Consider the following 21,287-nt stretch of genomic DNA (forward strand, 5'->3'; position numbering starts at 1 on the left):
TGAGGAGGAAGCATGGATCTGGACCATGGATCTCTCCTATTCTATGGCACTGATCTGATGTAGTATAAAAAGGGTGGAGGTCCATGCCTTAGAGAGGTCTTTACACAAAAAAAATACTTGTTAAAAAAAACTACTATCCATTGTTTCATCTTCAGTTTTTATTCTGCTATTCTAGATTTCAATTTAAGCCAATCTTTCTTTGATCTGCTCTTCCTCACAATTTACAATTCAAGATTTTTGTCCTCACTTGTGTGAGCCTGTTCTGTCTAATTCCCCTCACCCTCCACCTTGCTCAGAGCCACTTTTTCTCCATGTGGTATGACCCATATCACTTACCACACTGCCACCAGCATGGTCTTTTCCCTGCTTGACTTCTGTGCTTTCTGTGTGTTCCTCACAGATGAGATCTGAGATCTCATCTTCAAAACCCTCCACCATGCTTCTGTCTTTTCCAGTATTAAAACTATTCTGCAAAATAAACGTATTTCATTATCCCATCAGTGGCTAGCTTTCACAAACCATATCTCTGAATCACCTTTCCTTACAGTAGGAAAAATCCCAGACAATTTATTAGGAGTCACAAAACATGAGTGGTCTGAGCAGTTCTTGAATATTAGAGTCTTCAAATCTAGGGCATTATTTCAGTCCCAACTATAATTACAGTAAAAGATCAGCCAAGGGAATACTAACGGAAGTATATAAAATGAGAAACTAGGAAATATGCTCAGCTTCTTTGTGCTTATTTCCTTTTATAGAATAAGACAAATGAAGGGAAGAGTCATTGTGTGCTTTAGCAATTAGTGTACCAGTGAGAAGGTGAGAAATTCAGTTAGGTCATTCAGAGTAAGTGCTAATCTGGGATAATAAAGCCTCGTATCCAATGCAATTATCTAAAGTTAAATGTATTTGAATACTGGAATAGATACACACACATAGTTAGACAGGATAGTTTCCTTAGTTATGAATTAAAATGCTTTGTCAACCAATTAACCAAAGTTTAGTTGATCAATATAGCTGAAGGTTCTGGGAAATATGCAAAAATCAGTTAATAGTTATGCATTCTGCACATTTTTGGCTAGTTGGCTGAGGGGGTATGTTTTCTTCAGGATGTCAAGAAGGAAGATAAAATACCATAGTTGTCTAAGGGGCTATAAAGACCAAAAATGGGATGAAAGACCATATAAAGGTCTGCCAGGGAACTACCAGACTGTTTAACTATTTCAAACCAGTTTCTATTGAAATACAAAGAACAGCAGATCCCCAAGTGGTAGGACTTTTTTTTTCCTAAGTCTTTTCCAGCCTTTTTGCCTGGATGCATAATTGTTACTTCCATCCATATCACCATAGACAGCAATGTTTGTGTCCAATAACATGGAGGAAGACAATTAGTCTAGAAGATCTTATGTGCTAGTGGACAAACTAAACTCATTCGTCTTGCCTTTTCAAATTCCGCCTAAGACTTCACATGAGACTTCACTGCTAATGAGAAAGAACAAAAAGGGACACTTGGGAAAATTGTGTTTTGTTCTCAGTTCCTTACCAACTTTCTGTGGATATTTGAGGAAACCCCCTTACCTGTCCATTACAGCATTCACCACCCGCCCTTCCCTCCACTCATGACTTCCACAGACGCTTGCACATGCGTATCTTTAGTCTATCATCTTGACCATTTAACAGGTTTTCCAGGACAACAAACTGTATCTTAAACTGTGCTTGTGCAGTGCCTAGCAAGTAGTCCCTGAAGCTTGGCTAGGGCTTTCAGTACTAATAGAGAACAAAGAAATGACAACAGCAACTTGTTTTTGTTTGTTTTAAATTCCTGTGAATAGGCCACTCATATGAGGGCTCTCCCAGTATCACCAGTGACACAAGTAACTCCGTGGGCACTGGAACTAGTGACTGGCTTCCAATGCATTTATATCTTTTAGCAGATTTTTCACTGAATTACATGAATGTTGCCTCATGAGCAACATTAGCCATGAGGACATCAAAGTCCTTATTAGACATCAAAGAGAAAGAGATTAGCGATCCGCTAATTATGAGAAAATATTTCAGTCTTTTTGTGACTTACTAGTAAAAAGAGAATCCACATGGAAGAGAAATCTTAATCAATCATATCTGTGCAAAAATAATATGTACTTAATAATCTTGGAAATGTCTGTCCACTTCAGCTCTGTCAAGTCAATTAAAACTGGTCAATGAGCTTAAAAGTTCTGTTAGTAATTTACTAGCAGATGATAGACAGATGGACAGCATGATCATGCCAGCTTCATTTCTTTGAGAAACCAGGATTAGTAAAAAGCCTACTTCAGTTCCTTGTTAATTTTTCACTGTGAAATTCATCTAGTAGGTATGAATCATGTTCTGTATCCTTAATGGTGTACTTATTTTAACTGTTCTTTTTTTTTTCTTATTTTATAATTATTTTTTTTTCTTATTTAGACTACAGTCAAGGGAAATGTTTTTCAGTCAGAGGAATAAAGAGGTGGAACCCTTTGAGAAGAAGCATCATCACGGTGCTCTGCAACTGTCTGATTTTCTGATGCAGAGCAGGTGTCTTGGGACCAACCAGGCAGTTCTTGTAATGGTTAAACCCACTGCCAGCTCTAGACATCTGCTGGTCCTACACTGACTTCCTGCGTCTGTCTAATAGAGTAGTCAGGACTCTGTCTTCCCTCAGGATGTATGTAATTTGATGTCTTGCATGTGGTACTAAATATAGGCTAAATATAAAATAACTGTACAGCCTCATGCATATCATTGTTCCTTTTTTTTTTAAGTCAGATTTAAGTTCACCACTGAAATCCCAACCTACTTACAGATTTTCTTGCTCAGTCTAATTTGCTGTTGAAGCTCTGCCATTAATGATGAAGCACCTGAATCTGGTACTTCTAGCAGGCTATGTAAGAGCTCCTTTAATTCTCCATCATCTTTCCATCAACCACAGACTGGTTGAGGTGGGAAGGGACCTCTGGAAATTGTCTAGCCCAACCCCCCTGCTCCAAGCAGGGCCAGCTGGAGCAGTTGCTCAGAACTGATTTTTGGTTTAGTGATGAGGTTTCTTATATTCCAGCAAAGGTCTATATATCACAGCACTGTTCTCAAATTTTTAGGAGATGATTTATATCTATTCCAATATTGTTAATATCTCTAGAATTAGCAGTCTCAAGTGAATACAGCTGCTAGGATCCAGAATCACAGTCATTTGGGTCCTTCTATCTGGTCAGAGTCTTTTTGCTTAAGCTCAAAAATAAGTCATTAGTGAGTCATTCTATTCAAATGCCTCAGTGCAGAGATGTGAATAAAGCAAAGGTCAACTTGGATGAAGTCAGTTGAGGGAACACAGGTAATGAATCCTTCCGAACCAGCATAGTCAGAAACAAAAACTTGCTCTATTTGCCTGGATAAAATTAAGTTCACCTTGAAAGATCTTTATGGAATGATTTTTCTATACTCCACTAAGAGCGCATAAGAGAAATGTTCTCACTGCAAGACCACACCAGAAAAATATAGAATATCTATAGCATTACAGTCACTTGTGAGTGGAGCGCAACAGGAGAGATGCTTTCCTTCTGCATTCTAAAGAATAGTTTCATAAGTGCATACCTCTTCTGGCTTGGATTTGAGCTTTTCAGATTTATTTGTCCTATTTTATACACTTACATTAAAATAAAAACTTTGTTCTAGGGAAGCCTGTTTTTCTTTACTAACTGAAGAGGAAGTATAAAGAGTTAGGCCAGGTATAGATACCTACATCTCAGATGGTTAAATCCCATTTCTGGTTTGGGGTTTTTTTTTTATTTATGTACCAGAATATCATCTGTCTCACACATCTGGAAATAGAGCATTTCTTACAGCCATAGCTGTAAATGGGACATTGTGATACACAGACCAAATGGTCAATCCTTTATGACCAGTATTCTTTTGGGAAATATGATTTAACAGTTGCCCTCAGCTCACCATTAACAATCTAAAATCATTTATGTTTCTATCTTTAAGAAGTCTCGGTATTTCTTAGGTATGAACATGGATCAGTGGCCTTCATTGTGTTCTGAAAGGATGAAGAAAACAGGAAAAATAAAAATCTCCCAAACAAAAGTATGTAAGTGAAAAATGCCACCTCTGTAAACTCACTCTAAGGAACATAACTTCTGTATTTTATGCATACATCTAATTCTTCAGCCTGCCTTTGCACAAGTGAAGCAAGAATTTGGCTCTCTGGTTTTATAATCTATTTAATAAAAAATACACAGCAACAAAGAAAGACTAGCAGCTGGCTTCTGATGCACACAGCATAGCAGTTCCCCAGGGGATCCTGCCAGGCATCTTAGGCGGTTCAGATACTGGCTGATGATCTCTGCAGACTAGATCCTACATTTCTGCAAGTACTGATTATGACTTTGAGCAGAGTATTTTTCTCCCCCTGCCCACCTCTTTTGTGTGGTTTGTCAGTCCCTATAAAATTTTGTGCAATTTTATTGCTGCTGCTTTCCCTGCACTCGTTCCTCTAAGCCACATCTGGTATGTTACATGTCTCCATCTGAGAGATTTCTGCTGGCTTTCCAATAGCTTCAGTAAAGTGATATTGGCATAGGTACTTTAAAAAAGCAGACGCCCCTTTGCAGTACAAATCTTTGCAATATGTCTCCATCTGCCACTGAGCCAATAGGTTTAGTGCTGATATTTTTGCCTATGACTATTTTGAATCAGCAGCTATGCTTTTGTTAACAGGAATTGTGCAAGACGTTCATTTTTCATTGTGATTTGCATGCAAACCCCTGTGCATATGAGCCCTTACTTTGTATGTGTCTGTATATAGGTTTGTCTATATGCAAGTGTACTTCAAAAATGGATATAGGCACAAATGCTTTGTGACTGACCCAGGGTGAGCAAAATTAATATCCTTGACCCAGTAATCAACAGAAAGCCTATACTAATAGACTTTATTAATAGAGTTGCCCAAGGTTTTGTGCCTCACCGTTGAACCACACAAATTCAGATGCCCTCCCCTCTCCTCACCCTGCAATATCTCTGCCTAATCACAAGGGTTGAATTTTTCTCTTCCTCCCATGGCAGCACCTCTGGCACTCGTGAGGCTCCCTACCTTTTTCTGAAAAAGTAAAAAAACTCTCTTTGACAATTAAACAATTCTCTTTATTGCATACAAAATGTGTTTCATTCAGTATAAAAATAAGGAGGATTTTTTTTTTTGTAATGTACTCCCTGAAGTTTTACCAATATCAAAGTGAAGTATCATGGATGGAAGAGAAAGAAAACAAACAAGCCTTAGATAGATCAGGTGACAAATACATTTGGCATTCACAGTTTCTTATTAGGCAAGTTTAAAAAAAACCCTTTGGCTTAATACACTTCAGGAAATTAGTATTTAACCTGAAGAAAAATTAGAAACTGCTAAAAGCCCCCATCAGGAGCTGCTATTTGGTGCTGTGGGACCTGGCAAATAGCTTTACAGATTCCTCCTATCAGCTTTTTTTGTCTTCGTCCTTCTCCAGTTTCCTTCTCAGCACCTGCTGGTCTGTGATGCTGGGAGACTCTGCCTCCCACCACCTTGGCATTGCTGTGCACTTCTGAGGGCTGTGGCATGTAAAAAAGGGAGGATTTTCTATCTTACCTATAGGTTACCCCCAGGAGAAATGGAGCAACTTCTGATGTGATAGGGACATCACAGTGCAGAGCATAAACACGTGTCAAAGCCCCAGATGATGAGATACAAAAACATGGATATAGCAGGAAATTAAAATGCTCTGAGATTGTTTCCTTTTGAATTAATAACTCTTTCCATGGCTTCAGTTTTATTTTACATTTCTAATGCAAAACACTTGCAACATAAGTGACAGGCTTTTTGCTAAAAGATGATGTATGTCCCCCAAAATTATGAACATGTGTGTGAAAAACTCGTAGTCTTAATAAGGCAAATTGACAACATTGGTTCATCCCTCATGGACACGTCTATGCAGAGTAAAGACTGAGCAACAGAAGAGGTAAAGATGTCTCAGATACTTGCCATTTCTTACTTTACTTATTTACTTCACTTCACAGTGAATCGTTTACAGTTTCTTGTAAAAATTAATCTTTCTTCTTGAGAAATACCAGTTCTGTATCTTGAATTATTTAGACATCACAGTCCAAAGGTTTTCCAAGCCACTTTTCAGTACTAAAACTTTTCTAGAATATTGCAGGAAAGGGCACAGAAATGTACATTGATAAAATCTTTTCCATATCCATCTGGAAGTGTCAACATTTTAAAATTCATATTAATATTTAATCAAAACTGGACAGAAAAGTAAACTTCCTGTTTATAAGAAGGCCATATTTGCAAGTGGAGCATTAATTTCTTCTGAAGAAATTAAGCAGTAGTTTTCCAAGTAATCTTTTATTTCTGAAAGTACTGCAAAAACTACGGTGGCTCCACTCTGTTTTGGGAATTGAGCAGGACCTAAATAGCTGATATGAAGTAATAGCTGATATGAAATAGGTCATGATTTACCAACTGCATTGTTAAGTCACAATATTTCATGCTCTGTTGGGAGAAACAATACAGGGAAGAAAGTATGTACATAATTATGGAGCTAAACAATGCACACTTTTTGAGAAATAGCAGCCACCACATTATGAACTCGTCCTGGACAGGAATGAAGAGGCACAAGCAACAATCCTTCACAGTGCTACAATACCACAATGCTTTGCACTGGAGTTTTTTTAAGAACTCCTTCAAAACATTATTTCATCCTCTGGGACATACAGGAGCATTATGAAACCCCAGTTCATAGAAGAAAAAAACACTGGCATGAATATTCCAGAAATAAACAAGTTAAACTGTTTGGTTTTAGTCTATATGCATCATTAAGAAAAAAAATCTTAAGCACAGCATTCGGGTGTTAAATCTGGAACTAGACTGTAGACAGACGCATTGGCATGAGGATAGGGGAAAGTATTTTAAGTACAGGCAACACAGCAGCCATGGAGCTAATCTGCAGACCTCAGTGTCTGAAGTAACTCTCTGTGGGCTTAGCACATTTTCTCCCTCTCCTCGGTAGGGGACTGCACACAGCGATAGCCGCATGCAGGATTTCTTACCTTGGCTATTTCTTTGGCTGTCACAATGGGTCAAGTGGAATCATGCCACAGTGCCAGCTCCCGCTTTCAGTAGCTCTCAGTTGTACTATTTCTCTCATCAGAAGGCAGTCAATGCCCACTGGAGGAGAACAGTTCTTCCTCTCTGCAGTAGAGAGAAATGGTTCTGCCTAGAACTTTCCTTCCCAAGACACGTGATTGCAGTAAAAACTTAACCAGGCATCAGGTCTTCCATGCAGTTAAGAATGGTTGCTAATAAAAAAAAAATCAGCTTCTCATTTTTATTCACAAAAAGTTACCAAAGATGGAAACGGAACAAAAAAAACCCCTAAGGGCTGAAAAGATTTTACACAGAAGACCCTTCAATCACTGCAGAAAAGTGGCTATTATCCACCCATTTTCAAATGTAATATAGTAAATATTTCCCCCCCTTTTGAAAATATTCCAGAAATATTATTTGTCTTACTAATAAACTCAGGTAACATATTAAATACCTGGGTTGTTTGTTAAAGTAGCCATTAGTTATGAAACATTTTTCTGTACTCAAAACTGGAGATATGTTTAAAAGTCTGGGCCTTCCAGTGTATAGGTCTCAACCTGCCAAATCTAAGTTAGCAGAAGAGTGTTCTTTTGATCTACCTCTCCAGCATAGTGTCCCATGGTTGGATGAATAATCAGAATTTTCAGATGTAAATAAGGGAATATGGAAGCATTCAAATAAGATCATTTTTGTGATTGTCTGTCTTCATTTCTCTTAAAGGGAGGTTAATTCATTGTTAGAGGAAAGTCCGAACAGGAAATAACAGGAACTGATGTTTTCATATTGCTGTCATAATGACTTGTGCCTGTTTGTTTTGAAATGGCTGGTCTTGTGATAAAGACATTGACCTAGTGCTCAGAAGCCCTCTGCTTCATTTTTGTTCAGCCACAGCTTCCCTCTCCCTCATGTTTAAGAGGGAGAGGATATTAACTTCTCAAACCACAGGGAAGACTGATGCTAGGCATAAAGAACAACAGGTTTCTTGATTGTCCAGTGATGGAAGATGCAGTTCTTACTCCGGGCTGGGCAATCTTCCTATCTATAACCATGAATGGCTTAATTTCTTTCAATTTAATGAATAATACTGATTTAAGGTCTATTTCAAGCTCTGGACACCAGTCTTCGATGGAGACATCATGTAAGACAATTTGAGAGAGTAATTTATTATATTTGGTCATTTTAATATTGTTGAATAAGCCAAGAAAATGGTAACGTCTTCAACTGAAAGCAAGGAATTAAATCCTATGGAAGGATTTGGTGCTATATAAATAATAGTCCTCTCAGTTTCCTCTGTGTACAATAGAGGATGCTTCCTTCTCAAACAAGTGGGAGCTTTTTATTGACATATTAATGAAAAAGCTGAATGCAGAGTAAGTCTTTATTTCTGCCTTTTTCCTGCACTTAATTAAAAAGAAGAATTTCTGAGAAGAAAAAAACAAGAACATGGTCCTTTACCATTTTTACTGCCTATGGATGCCCCATTTGTCTGAAAATTGTGCAAATCTTAGCTGGAACATTTAACAATGTTCTGGTTTTCTCCCTGCTCCTGATCTCCTTTACAAATATTGGGACTTCTCTCTTTAAATGGAGAAGTGCTGTTGTCTAGAGCAGTGATTGCCAATATCTTTGTAACTGAATCTCACTTGAGAAAGCTAGCAATCTTCCACATGTCACTGGTTTCAGCTCTAGACATTGTCCCCACTTCTTCAGCATCAAGGCTGAGCTACTGCGTATAGTTAAATCCATTGGATTACATCCATGACCAGCTGGGTGGTCCTTTACTTCTGACGGCAAAATTCTAAAGCAGAGACACTGCAGCTGAATCTTCAGAAATCAGGACAGATAATTTGCTTGGGCTCCACGCTTCAACTCTAAAGTACTCGAGTCTCACCAGCAAGGAATGTCTTAACAATTGGTACCCACTGCTCCTGAATATCTGTTAAAGTAAGCTGAGATATTGTTTTTGCTATATCTTGAATCATTGTCTCTTTAGGACAGGCAGATCCTTCCCTAAAATTTCTATTGGATGTTGTTGCTACTTTCAAGAAGGCAGCAGCAGCAACTCCAGAAAGAAAACTGGTTTGAATGATCCATCAGAAGACTATCTGAGAGAAACCTGCCTCACATGAAACTGAAAACTCTGGGTTTCATTTTCTTCACACATATAAAAAGGCATTGGTCAAAAATTATCCATTGCAGCAGCTGACAGTGCCTGCAGCTTCCCACCTTCTCCTTTGTTTTGTGTCAGCATGATTTAAAGAGAGGAAATCAGCTCACAAAGGGAGTGTCAAGACTATACCTCCTGAAAGTTACTGAATGACTGTAATCCCAATGACTAAAAATAATTTCTAAGTTACAAGTTACCTTATTACAGCTGTTGCTAAGATTTGAAGCGTGATTTGCAATGCATGCCTTCAGCATCCAGAGACTGGTGTATTCAGCAGTGCTGAAAGGAGTCCAGAAATGTCAGCAGATGTCTGAAAATAAATTAACTTGCTTCTAAAGGAACAGCACCAAACATGTTTACGTCTAGCTCTACAAATATCAAGATGAATGTGTAATGATCAATGATCATTGACAGGATAAAAGGTTGTAAAACATCTGTCCAATTCATTTGATTGATTCCAGCTGTGGCCAGTAGCAGATGGCTAGGGAAAGCATTAAGAACAAGACAAGCACAGAATGACGCTTATCCTTTGTGTGTGTGTGTGTGTGTGCGTGCATGTGCATATATGACATGTCTACGCAAGAGCTAGACAGAGAGACTTGGAGAAGGCCATAACCATGCGTAGCATCCTGTACCCAAACAGAATTGCAACATGACAGCTGATCTTTTCATCAAGCAGAGGAAATTCTTCTACCTTTGATGTACTGCATGAACCCATTACAGATACATGCACACAAGCAGTAAAAGCAAAGCAGAGTATTTTTTTTCTAACATGCAGTTTTATGACGAAATACATACTATTCACTCCTTCCCAAAGTCTGTGAGAAATAAAGCCTGTCAATGAAATTAAACAGTAACAGATCTGAAATTGGTAAAAAGAAATTCATACTGTATGTTGTGTATAATCAACCTCCTGAACTCTCAATAGGTCGACAAGTAGAAGAATTAAAAACCTGAGATATTTATATGAATAACAAGAATATTTGCAGTTATATTGGTGCAAAATAAGCCATGCAGGCACGAAGGCAGAAACCACCCATTAACTGCCTGGGGCTAGGAATGATGTTTCCCTTCTAGGCATGCTAATGTGTGATTTTTAACGATAAATATTTTACACCTTCCTCTGGTGGATTTGGTACTGGCAGCTTTCAAGAAGCAGGATAATGGATTAGAAGGACCTTTGGTTTAATCAGTCCCAGGTTTCTTCTGCTTCAAAGTCCCCCTTCCTGATCTACAAGGGTGGTCTTCTCCACATTGGGAACAAGAGTGTGCCAAGTTATTACATAGTTACTTATTTTTCATATGGCTTTAGAGAGCAGATGTTCCCATGCGAGCCTTAGAGCTCTTCCTCTATGGAGGTTTGCAGCACAAGCTGGACCCTGAATCTCATCCAGATATCACTCAAGTCCGTAGCAAAACTCCCACTGAGCTGACCAAGATGAAGATTTGGCCCACTGACTGGGATAGTCTGTTCAGCTTCTGCCCCCATTGTGTAGCTAGCAAGGAGTAGACACAGATGTTAGCATTCATGATGCTAATATTTCAGCTGCCTGATGTGCGAAATCACAGGTATAATCTTTGGGCGGATTTTTTTCCTTCCTTTCTGGAAGAAACCATGGTAAATGTGTTACTCTTAAAATGGAAAAATCCTTAAATGCTGTGAGTTCAGCTTAACTTTTCAGAATGCAGAGGCTTATCCAAAGTTTATCTGAAAACCCATGCTTTAAAAGTGGTTAAGAAGTCTCATCAGAACTTAATTTCAGGGAGGTTTCAGGATTTCAGTATTTCCTGGTTTTTTGGCTGGCCCAGAAACAATAAGATACATAAAACTTACCAAAAGGATTTTAAAGGGGAGGAATTTTATCATTGACTTTTAGTAGATGGGAGCCTGATGCTCAGGGAAGTGAAAAAAATTCTGCCTCATATCACGCAGGAGTCAGTGGCAGAATCAGCACCTGCTCCACTCTGCTTCCCCTTGTGAGGAAAACAGCCTCTCTGCAGGGATTTCAGGCCTTCTTCCATACCCGTACCTCTCTGGGAACCAGAAGTGCAGAGGCTGCAAAATTTTTAAATACGTATTTTTCCCAAATTACCCAAATATTCCCGAGTACCTTCAAAAGCCTGTAGTTAGAACAATGGACAGAGGTCAGAGGATGTCACTGCTTTATGTGAACCTGCTCATTCACAGCACAATATTTGCTTTTCTGTTTTTCTCAGAGACCCTGTACTAGTACTGAAGTGCTGCTGTTATGGTTTCACATGTTTCCAGTCGTTTTATTTCCCTGGGTCCATTTTGCGGGGTTTTGTTTGGTTGCCATGAAGGGATTTTTTTTTTCCTTCAAATCATCGCTAAGTGTTCATGCTCAAAACTCTCTTGCAGATCATTACCAGAGATTTAAATGGGACTCTTGAGAAGATGGGTAACAAGATCTTGATCACTCTATTACTGGAACATTGTCAATCATTGACATCCTTGCAGCATAAATAGAAGAAAGCCACCTCTCTACAAGACTGAACATTTGTATTAGTTTAAAGGACTCATCAAAAGATTGTGCTGAAGAGTATATGGCTTTCTTGTGTAATCTTCTGAGTACTCACACTGGAACCAAAAGCCAAGGAAAGCGAAGAGGTGGGATATTTATAAGAGAATATGACTTCAGTTCACACATCAAAATTGGCATTTTGGTCTGCTGGGCATTCGTACTTTTCCTAATCGAATTCAAATTCCCCTCCCTGGGAGCAGTTCATACTCATGGCAAAGATCTCTCATACTAAGAAATTTTTCTTGTATTTTATTCTGTTTATTCTATTCACTGGTTCCTGAAATTCTCCAGCAGGAAGGCAATCCTCGTTCACACCAACGAATCCCAGTGACTCAGATGGGACTCACAGCAGAAGCAGTTACAGAATAGGATCGTATATTTGTTCAAACACATCAGCCAAGACACAATACAGAGAATGTGTGTACGAGTCCAGCAAAAAAAGAGAAGCAGGACCAAAAATCTCTCAGTCGCAATGCCATAAATAAAACTTGGGATAGTTTGCCAGATAAAGACTTCATGGGGAATGGTGTCTTGTCAGAGAGACTAGGAAACCTGCTGTTTACAACCTTAGAAGACAGTCAGTGATTTGTAGCCAAGCAACAGATTTGCTGGTTTGCTTGAAATGAACTGGTTTATAGCGAGGCAAGAGGCTTATTTAACTGAGGGCTTTGGGGAATGGAATATTTTCTTTAAAGAAACATTTTAACTATAAAAAAGGTAAAGAGAATTTTGTTTATAAAACCTTTTTACAGTTTATTTCCTATCATTAATTTCTTAAAATATATATATATATATATATATAAAAATGAGGATCTGACTAAATGAATCAGGACGTTAAATGATAAAGTTCCGTCCATGTAAACAAATAAATAATTATTTACAATCTTTGGCAAAACAAAATGAAATTTCATTGATCTCAATCTCTCTCTCACACACACTTGCAAGGAAAAAAAAAGAAAAAGAAATTAAAAAAACATCATAAATAATTTACATAGAATAGGAAAATTATGATACAGTCCAAATATTAACATCTTCATCCCCACACTGATGTCTCTCTCTGACAAAACAAAAAACCCTACACAGCCATTACAATCGTTACATTTAATGAAGTCACCCTCCCTTCTGCTTGGGACTTGGGGATACAATTTGAAACACCAAAAGTGAGAAACTGAAACATTTAAAAACCTCATGAAGAGGATTTGGAAAAAAAAACAACAACAACAAAGACAAAACAAAATTGGGAAAAAAAAACCAAAAACAAACAAAAAATATTTGATAATATGAACACTATAAAATGTGCAATAAAGCCAGCAACTGTGGATTCTTTTCTAATGAATATAGCAAAAAAATCTATTTCAAGGGAGAAAAAGTTGATTCAACATTTAGTTCACTGTGCCCCGTAAGAAGGCAGAGGTACTCTATTATTCCATTAGTTAACCCATCTATGAATAAAATTACACCAGCGTGTGTTCTTTTTGTGAACAAAGCTCATACAACTTAAACAAAACAAAAAAAATGTTAAACATGTTTATACTATTGTATATCTGAGTAACTGTTGTATCTGTTTAGAATAAACACTGGTATCCCTTCAGCATTATTTAAGAAGTTCTATATACAGCAGACATAGGTAACAATACAAAATATTAAAATTAGGGTAACTGGACATATATTAAGGTTCCATTTATAAATTCCTTATTATTAGTCATTTAACTTTAAAGCATACATGAATATAACCCATGAAACTATACTTAAGTGTATACCATGCCTTGACAATATCTACATATTGTGATACGCTTTTAAAAATAGCTTTAAAATATCATTATTTGTGAATGTATTACTGATGCATTATATGACATGCTTTAAAATAAATTATCAGAGAAGGTAGCTTGGTGTGATAATCATAATAAATACTAACAAAATATCTATAAATGGAACCTTAAATTCATACGTTACCAAATTAAGTAATAGTGGCGTTGCCACCTTTTCAAAAACCCACATCAGGATTCAGGATGTCAAAGTGCTTTTTGCAGCAGAGGTGGGAAAGTAGTTCAGGTTCATTTTGCTCCACATGGTCATGGTATATTCTTTATTACAAGGGAATGCAAAATATGATGGAAACGGCACAACTGGAAATAATTTTTTTAAAGTCAGACAATAGTGATAGCTTTGGATATTTAAATGAATCACTCTTACCTTTCAAATGGGAGTTTCTAGTTCAGTTCTGTTTGGCCTGAATTAAGTCTCTACAAGAACATGCTTTAGGTTGCAACTTTGACATTTCTACCAACTGTAGTTTTAATGGGTGTTATTAAGAGCATCCTCGTCAGCTAAAGAACATCTTTTTGGATCAAGAAATGTTCACAATTAACCTTTACTTTATTATCCAAAGGCATTTTCATTGTTATTATAGATACTGTTGATGTGGCCCTCCATTACTTTGCTAAAATTACACCCAGAGGCTTTGTGTTACTGAAGTCCAGTCCTGATCAGAGCAAGGAAGTGTCAACCATACACCTAAAAAGTTATTCAAACACATTTTTCCTCACTTAAAGACAATGACTGATAATCATCACCCCGCTCTTTTTCTCCATATATATATAAATACATTAAGTAATTACATTTTTATATGTAAACGTCATTCCTTTAAAAAAGACAAATAAACAAACAAACATGTTTTGCTAAGTTTTCACTCTACAAAAGTGTTCTAATGTATCAATCTGCTTTTGCTTCAGTGGTGGGTCGGACGCTCACGTTTAGGTTTCATTAGTCCTGGCTCTGAGAAGGCACTTGGGTGGAGGGATGGCTGAGGCACTCCTGGCAGCAGGGAAGTACCTGGTGAGTGGAGCACGAGGACAGAGGACAGGAGGTACATAAAAATAGCAACTGGGAGTACCAGGATGTACTGAGGTGTCTAGGTTGCATAGCATTTACAGTACTTTGCTGGTAATGCAGCAACCATTCTCAAGCATCTGAAAGAAATGGGAAAAAATATATTAATTGCAGTGATTTTACTTGATTAGGAAGTCAATCAAGACAAGAACAGAACTCCATCATGATACAGTATAAGGATGCAGCACAATGTTTCCTGTTCTGCATTTTCCTACAAATGTGAGGACATTTATATAAAAATATATATAGCCTGCCTATATAGATTTTTGTGTCTATATAGATAGACACACACACATATGTGTATGTGCACCTATGTATCTAAATGTATATAAAAATCATATGTAAGAAAGCCTGGGAAAGCATTTTCTGTATTTCAAAACATTTTGGACAACGCACTATAGATAGACATGCTCATTAAAAATATCTGCTCTCTCTGTCGTGCCTCTTGAAAGAGGGGTGATCCAGAAGTAGCTCTCTGCCCGCAGGACACACTGAAATAGCCTACAAAGGAAAGTGGATATACAGAGAGAATTCTAAGCGCATATCTCGCTCAGAGATTTCAATCTCATTTTTTCCAGGTGGGGAGTATTAAACATCTGGGTTTTGTTATTCAAATTGAGATTACTATAGGGGCAAAGGGCATTCATGGTATTTCAAAAAAATCAAGGTTTACTCCACGCTATGATATTACAGATTGCTTTCAGTAACTAGAGGATACTTTTCATTTCCATATTTCATGCTTGCTCCACAGGTTATCAAAGGCTTCAGCATTTTCCAGACATTTTCTGTAACTAACCTCTGCATTCATATTTGAGGTCAGAGAAATAGACCATCTCTTGAGAGAAGACAAAAAGACCTAATCGTCCACCAGCAAAGGTTGTATCATAGATCGGTCCAGAATCCACCATGACTTGTTTCCCTTCATACACTAAAACTCTGTAAAGAAGAACATAATTTAAATTAGACAAGGAGGATAATGCAGTGTCCAGTGCTAAGGGCTGGTAACAGTTCCCAAGAACTGAAACAAACTTAATTTCAACAAGGCACCAGACAACCCAACTTCATTGTAAGGATCGCTTCTCATCTCTGTCTCACGCCCACCTGGCTGGCAGCCATAACACATTAATCAGAAGCAGTGGAGCTGTTCCATAAGTAATTTTATGCACACCATCTGCAAAAGATTTCCCAATTCTTTATTTAGAACAGTCATGTCTCCTGGAATGAACTATGTCAAGTACTAGCATTCATTGATAAGCCCCTGTCCCTGTGAACTCGGAGGTTAGCACAAGACCTCACCACATCACTTAGCAAAGTCGTCTTTACAGCTGTGTGAACGGCTGATTTATTTATCTTTAGGTGCAAGGGCCAACATCAGAAATTGGAAGAACCATCCCTTTAGAGTCAAACAAAACATTAATTGGAGACATGCTGAATCTCAATTTCAGACATTTTAAGAGCTTAATGAAAGCTGGAAGGATTTGGATGCAAACAGCTAGACTAATAATAAACTGGAAAAGGAGGACTTGGGGTTTTTTGGGGTTTTGGGTTTTTTTTTTTTGGTAGTGTTTCAGACATCCACCCTGGAGCCAAAAGACCTCTAAAGACATCTCTTCATTTTCCTTCTCTATCATATAGGCTGCAGTTCCTTGAACTTGGATTCTCCACTTCTCATGGGAGACTTTGAGATACTCAAGGTTCTTAGGCTCTCAGTCTCTTAAAATAGCCTTTGGGCCAAATGAGAATTGACTCTATAGTCTGTTAATTAAAGCAGTCTCTGGAGGAAGGGATTATGGTCCTGCTTCAATTGACAATACATTAGTTACACAAAGCAGGATGGTTTCACTTGAGGATGAACACACTTCAGCAACTTCCTGTAACTCGAGGGTTAGGGACAGATTTCTACTTAGGCAGAAAGGCATGTCCAGCACTTGCTCTACTTTGAAGTGTTTTATTTTCTGAAAGGTGCCCAAAGACAAGTATGAAAGTGCTCCCTGAAAACAGTATTTAATGGATGGTAAAAAGAACATCAAAAAGAATGACAGGTTTTTATGTTCATCTGACTCTATTTAAGGAAATACTCAAAACTTCAAAAACCCCAAACACATGGGAAGAGTTTAATAAAGTATTCATCCCACTAAAAAAAAAATTACACAGCTCTAATCATGTTAATACTGAATTGCTATTTCTGTACAAATAAAATGGTTTCATGACTATATTAGTGAAATAATTTATTTTATTTATTTATTTTCTATAAAAACACCCTAAAGAATGAAGAAATTTAATGTCCTGGGCCATAGAATTTGTCATGCTAGATTAATCTAATGGGATACCAATTGAAACATGCTTTGTCTGACACTAAGTAGATTCTGCAAAGGAAGACAGAGATAACAGCAACATGAATGAAAAACTCAAGTTTCCTTTTGACCTGTATCAGCCAATGCTTTGCACTGCAATACTTTGATGCATAAAGAAACTCTTTTCTTTCCAAGAAACAAGTAACTTAGTCTATCCAAACTTTTCTACCCTGTGTCTTTCACAGCCAAATGAAACTCCCCTGCTCATAAGCACAAACAAGACATTAAGAGGTAAGGCCAGACTGCCCCATGAAAAATGTCCTTTACAGTTACAGTAGTTAGTAGGAGATAAAATTGGCATGGACAGTTAATGTTCCTTCTTCGGAACATCAGATAAACAGCTGGGCTCTAAGGAAAGTCATATGCCATAGTTCCTTGTTGTGTGCATTACAGATGTGCCCACGGCTACTTCTGCAGTATCTCGTATAAGCCATTACAGGAGACAGGATGCTGAAGTAGACAGGCTGTTGGCCTACTTCCCTGGGGCAATTCTGATGTTTCTAATTAATTTCAGTCATTCAAATTCCAGAGGCTGGGGAGGAATCTCGTGTTCTAATCTTGCTTTGAGTTTTCCTCAGGAATTTTTGGTTCCTTTACAGAAGAGCTATTGGAGAAAGAATTTTATTTTTTCTTTAATTTAAGAATATTTAGCTGATGTAAATATTGAACCATCCAGACTAAATTAAATGCATCTGAAAAGGAAAATAACTTATTCTAAAGATAACAAAATGTCCCCAAAATATTGGAACAAACTGTCACACAAGTATTATCATTATTAGAACTAACAAAGAAACTGATAACATAGCTCTTATATCAACAGAGACAAAAGTTTTGCTACCAGAAAATATAGAGGTGCAGAAACATTTCTTACTTTATTAATCCTGTTTTAGGCCTATGAATCAAATGCCACCTGTAAGCCGTATAATCTTTCCAGCCAATGTTCTTGGGATCATGCCACAAAGTACGCACCTACAGTAGGAATACAAATGCCTTATTAGAAACAGACTGTGCTCCAGTAACTGTATGTCCACTATAGTAACTGTACATAAGTACAGTTAATAAGCTTTGCTTATAATTTGCTTATAAGCCAAAGCTTATTTGCTGCGGAGCATGAAACTGAAAATAGTGTTTAACATTTGATGGTATGCTCAGCAGACCTCTTTTATAGGGTGAGAGTAATGAAAATTCCTGTCTTAAATTATTGATCAGTTACTCATCTATAGTTTCATAGCTGGAGTCACTGAAGACCATTACAGCATTGAACCTTGACTCCACTTAGGAAGTCCTGCCCCTGTTTGCACATACACACCCACACTGCCAGAGTTGATGCTACTTTTCCTATCTGTATGAGTGGCTCCACCAAAGGAGAGGGACTGTAGCTTGCACAGATGTTACTGCCTATGGCCTGCTCCTTGAAATCTCTCACACTCAGTCAAGGTCTTGCTCCGTCAAGGAGCTCCGAAGTGCGAAATTCCGATCCACATGCGAAGCCCCACTAACTTCATTTCCAAAAGGCACAAGTTTCTTCCATGGCTGGACCCTATTTGGAACAGCAGCAGTTTTTCTCTCTTTGTTTTCATTTCTTTTCTCTTTGGCTGTCACTGGTTACTGAACTCTAAACCACGTATAATTCAAACAAGCTGGAATTTTGGAGAAGCAAGTGCCAATACAGAGGTCACAAAGGATTCGTGGATAACTGAGACCTCTCACTCCTTTTTCTTTGGACCACACCACATCTTCCCTTTTATACATGTAATTTTTTCCATTCCTAATTTTTTATATGTGTAATGGTTTTTTTGAAACACAATGCAAATGTTATTATTGACACTAGTAATACAGGAATTGAAGAAAAGCTGATAAACATCTGCAAAAATTGAGGTGTGAAAGGAAATTCTTTTTGAGACACCTCCCTTCTTTTTAAAATATTAGTCATGCATCGTTGGCATGGAGTTTTAAATCTCTCACCTGTCCAGGGGTGTTTCCTGTGTGCCAGAGAGCATTTCTCAAGTGTTCACCAGTACCAGTTGTTGAATTCACTACTTTGAGCGATACACCAGAATAGCCATAAGCCCTGGTGGGTTTGTCCTCCCAGTAGGTCTGAGTGACCTGCTTCCACATCAGAACATAAAACCGACTGCTGGACTGGTAGCCAAACACAAAGCCAGCATAGTCATCATCACGGTCTGTGTTAACATAGAATGTCCCACTGAAGTCAACGGAGCTGAACTCATCGTAGCCTGGGAGAGGACGAAAGAGACAAACCATCGAGTTACAATGCTGGGTCCGCCTGCCCACACCCAAGAGTCCCAGCTCTATTCTGAGTTTTGCCAGGAGTTGTAAACTATCTTTTTCAGTTTCCTTACCTGTAGGAGAGGAGGTAATTACACTTGCCTACCTATCACATGGAGGCTTCTGGAGACAAATAAGTTGTTTACAAGGGGCATTCAAGACAGCAGGCACTATACTTATATCAGGTTCTTCATCTGGGTATTTTATGTGTGTTGCAGTCAGTGATGAGATGAATGGTCAACAAAGGCAAACAGCAGTGAGCTGTTTTTAATTTGGGCATATACACTATCCCCGTGTGTCAGTCCAAAGCTTGCAGCACCAAAAAGGTGTGGGTTTTTTTTTTCTTCTTCCCTTATCACCAGATCACTGGTTACTTTTCGAAAGACAATGGTTGATGTCTGATACTCACCTACGGCTATTCCAGGATCAGAGTTGGCAGTCTGCACCAGTTCTTTGCCTTGGTGGCGAATAACCCAGTTAGGATCAATCTGAGCTGTTCCCTTAGGGTCCAGGGGGACCATCTGGAACTTTCTGAAATCAGTTTCACTGATGGCATTGTTTTCAGGGCATACATCATAAATATCTGGGACATTGTCATTGTCAAAGTCATCTTTGCAAATATCACCTCTGCCATCACCTATAAGCAATGTGAATAAGAATGCAATCGTTAGCAATTTATCCAGCCTTTCATACAGCTCTCCCACTGATGGAAGAAATCTATGATACATATGAGTATGTCATTCTTTTGTTTCTCAAAGAATGTTCCAAATGACTCCAAAGAAAGTTTCATTCTCTGAAAGTCCATTTGAAATGTTGCTGGTAACGACTGGAAGAAGTCTTCAACTTAGATCAGGGCCAAAATCTTTGTTAATAAAACTGTCCTGTCAGTGGTTTATGACAGTGATCAACCTGGCCCCAGTCTATACGCTGCTTTAGAATCGGGGTGGGAAAAATTGGAAGTTTGCTATGTCGATGTAATTCATTAATGCTTGTATTACATTTTCAGTTTGATTTGTCCCAGATGTGGATATGTCACATTTTAATATGTGCAGTGTAAATTAATTCAAACAGTAGTGTTAAAATCTTAATCTTCCTGCACATTACTAAATCCTTATATACAATTCAAGATATTAAATCTTTTTTTAGATTGTTTTATCTCTGTCTCAAGATTCCTTCAGCAACAATCCATCTAAGGTGTTTCAGATTGCAGAAATGTCACATCTATGTCAAAAGAAAGTGGGGACAGTATTGCAGTAAAATATGCATACATGCTCAGTCACTCTTTCACTTGTGCGTAGAAAAAGCGTAGTGCTTCAGAAAAATGTAAGAAAAAAGAAAGAAGCACTGTATCCAACAGGACTAGCCTTGGAGGAACAGAAATATTGTTTTGTTATATGAATTGCAAGAAGGTTTTAGAGAACCTAAAAATACATCCATAGAGCTCAGCTACAGTTGTGCTGCTGCTCAACACTTTTACTATGCTCAATATTTAAAAAAAAAAAAAAAAAAAATTTCCTTTCTTAATTTACTCATAACATTGGTGGAAACCAGTAGATGTGACTTGCCTTGAATAGCAGGTGATGAAAGGAGGCATCTAAAAAAAATCTCTCATTGCCAATGCCACTGTTATTCAGTGGCATATAATAGTACAAACTCTTGAAAATAAAGTAGAAAAACTTGGCTAGACAAGTATAGAAACAAATTCGCAAGTGGCTCTGACTTTTACAATAGAAACCACTGGATATTACACTGTGTACTAATGTAAAACCAGAACTGCCAGCTAATTTGTTTCTATCCTCATATAGCTGAGCATCTGCTTTTTTTAATGTAAGTGTTTGTGACTGTTCTAAGAACGTGGGAATTAACACAATGGGAAGTAGCAATGATCCAGCTCATTCACTATTGACCTA

The 21,287-nt window shown here is 37.9% G+C and overlaps 1 protein-coding gene across 2 annotated transcripts in view; it reads right to left on the reverse strand.

The window, feature by feature from the left end:
• Window positions 1-12,664: 12,664 nt before the first annotated feature.
• Window positions 12,665-21,287, reverse strand: part of THBS2 (thrombospondin 2) — a 35,072-nt gene continuing 26,449 nt past the window's right edge. For both annotated transcript variants that reach the window (XM_072856285.1, XM_072856283.1), the window contains exons 18-22: window positions 19,787-20,014; window positions 19,054-19,325; window positions 17,960-18,057; window positions 15,531-15,670; window positions 12,665-14,814 (exon numbers count right to left, since the gene is read on the reverse strand). In XM_072856285.1, the coding sequence (XP_072712386.1) occupies window positions 14,807-14,814; window positions 15,531-15,670; window positions 17,960-18,057; window positions 19,054-19,325; window positions 19,787-20,014 (746 nt within the window). In that variant the 3' untranslated portion in view covers window positions 12,665-14,806. The remainder of the gene's footprint in view (window positions 14,815-15,530; window positions 15,671-17,959; window positions 18,058-19,053; window positions 19,326-19,786; window positions 20,015-21,287) is intronic.

This window comes from Ciconia boyciana, chromosome 3 (assembly GCF_034638445.1).
Source record: "Ciconia boyciana chromosome 3, ASM3463844v1, whole genome shotgun sequence".
NCBI lineage: Eukaryota > Metazoa > Chordata > Aves > Ciconiiformes > Ciconiidae > Ciconia > Ciconia boyciana.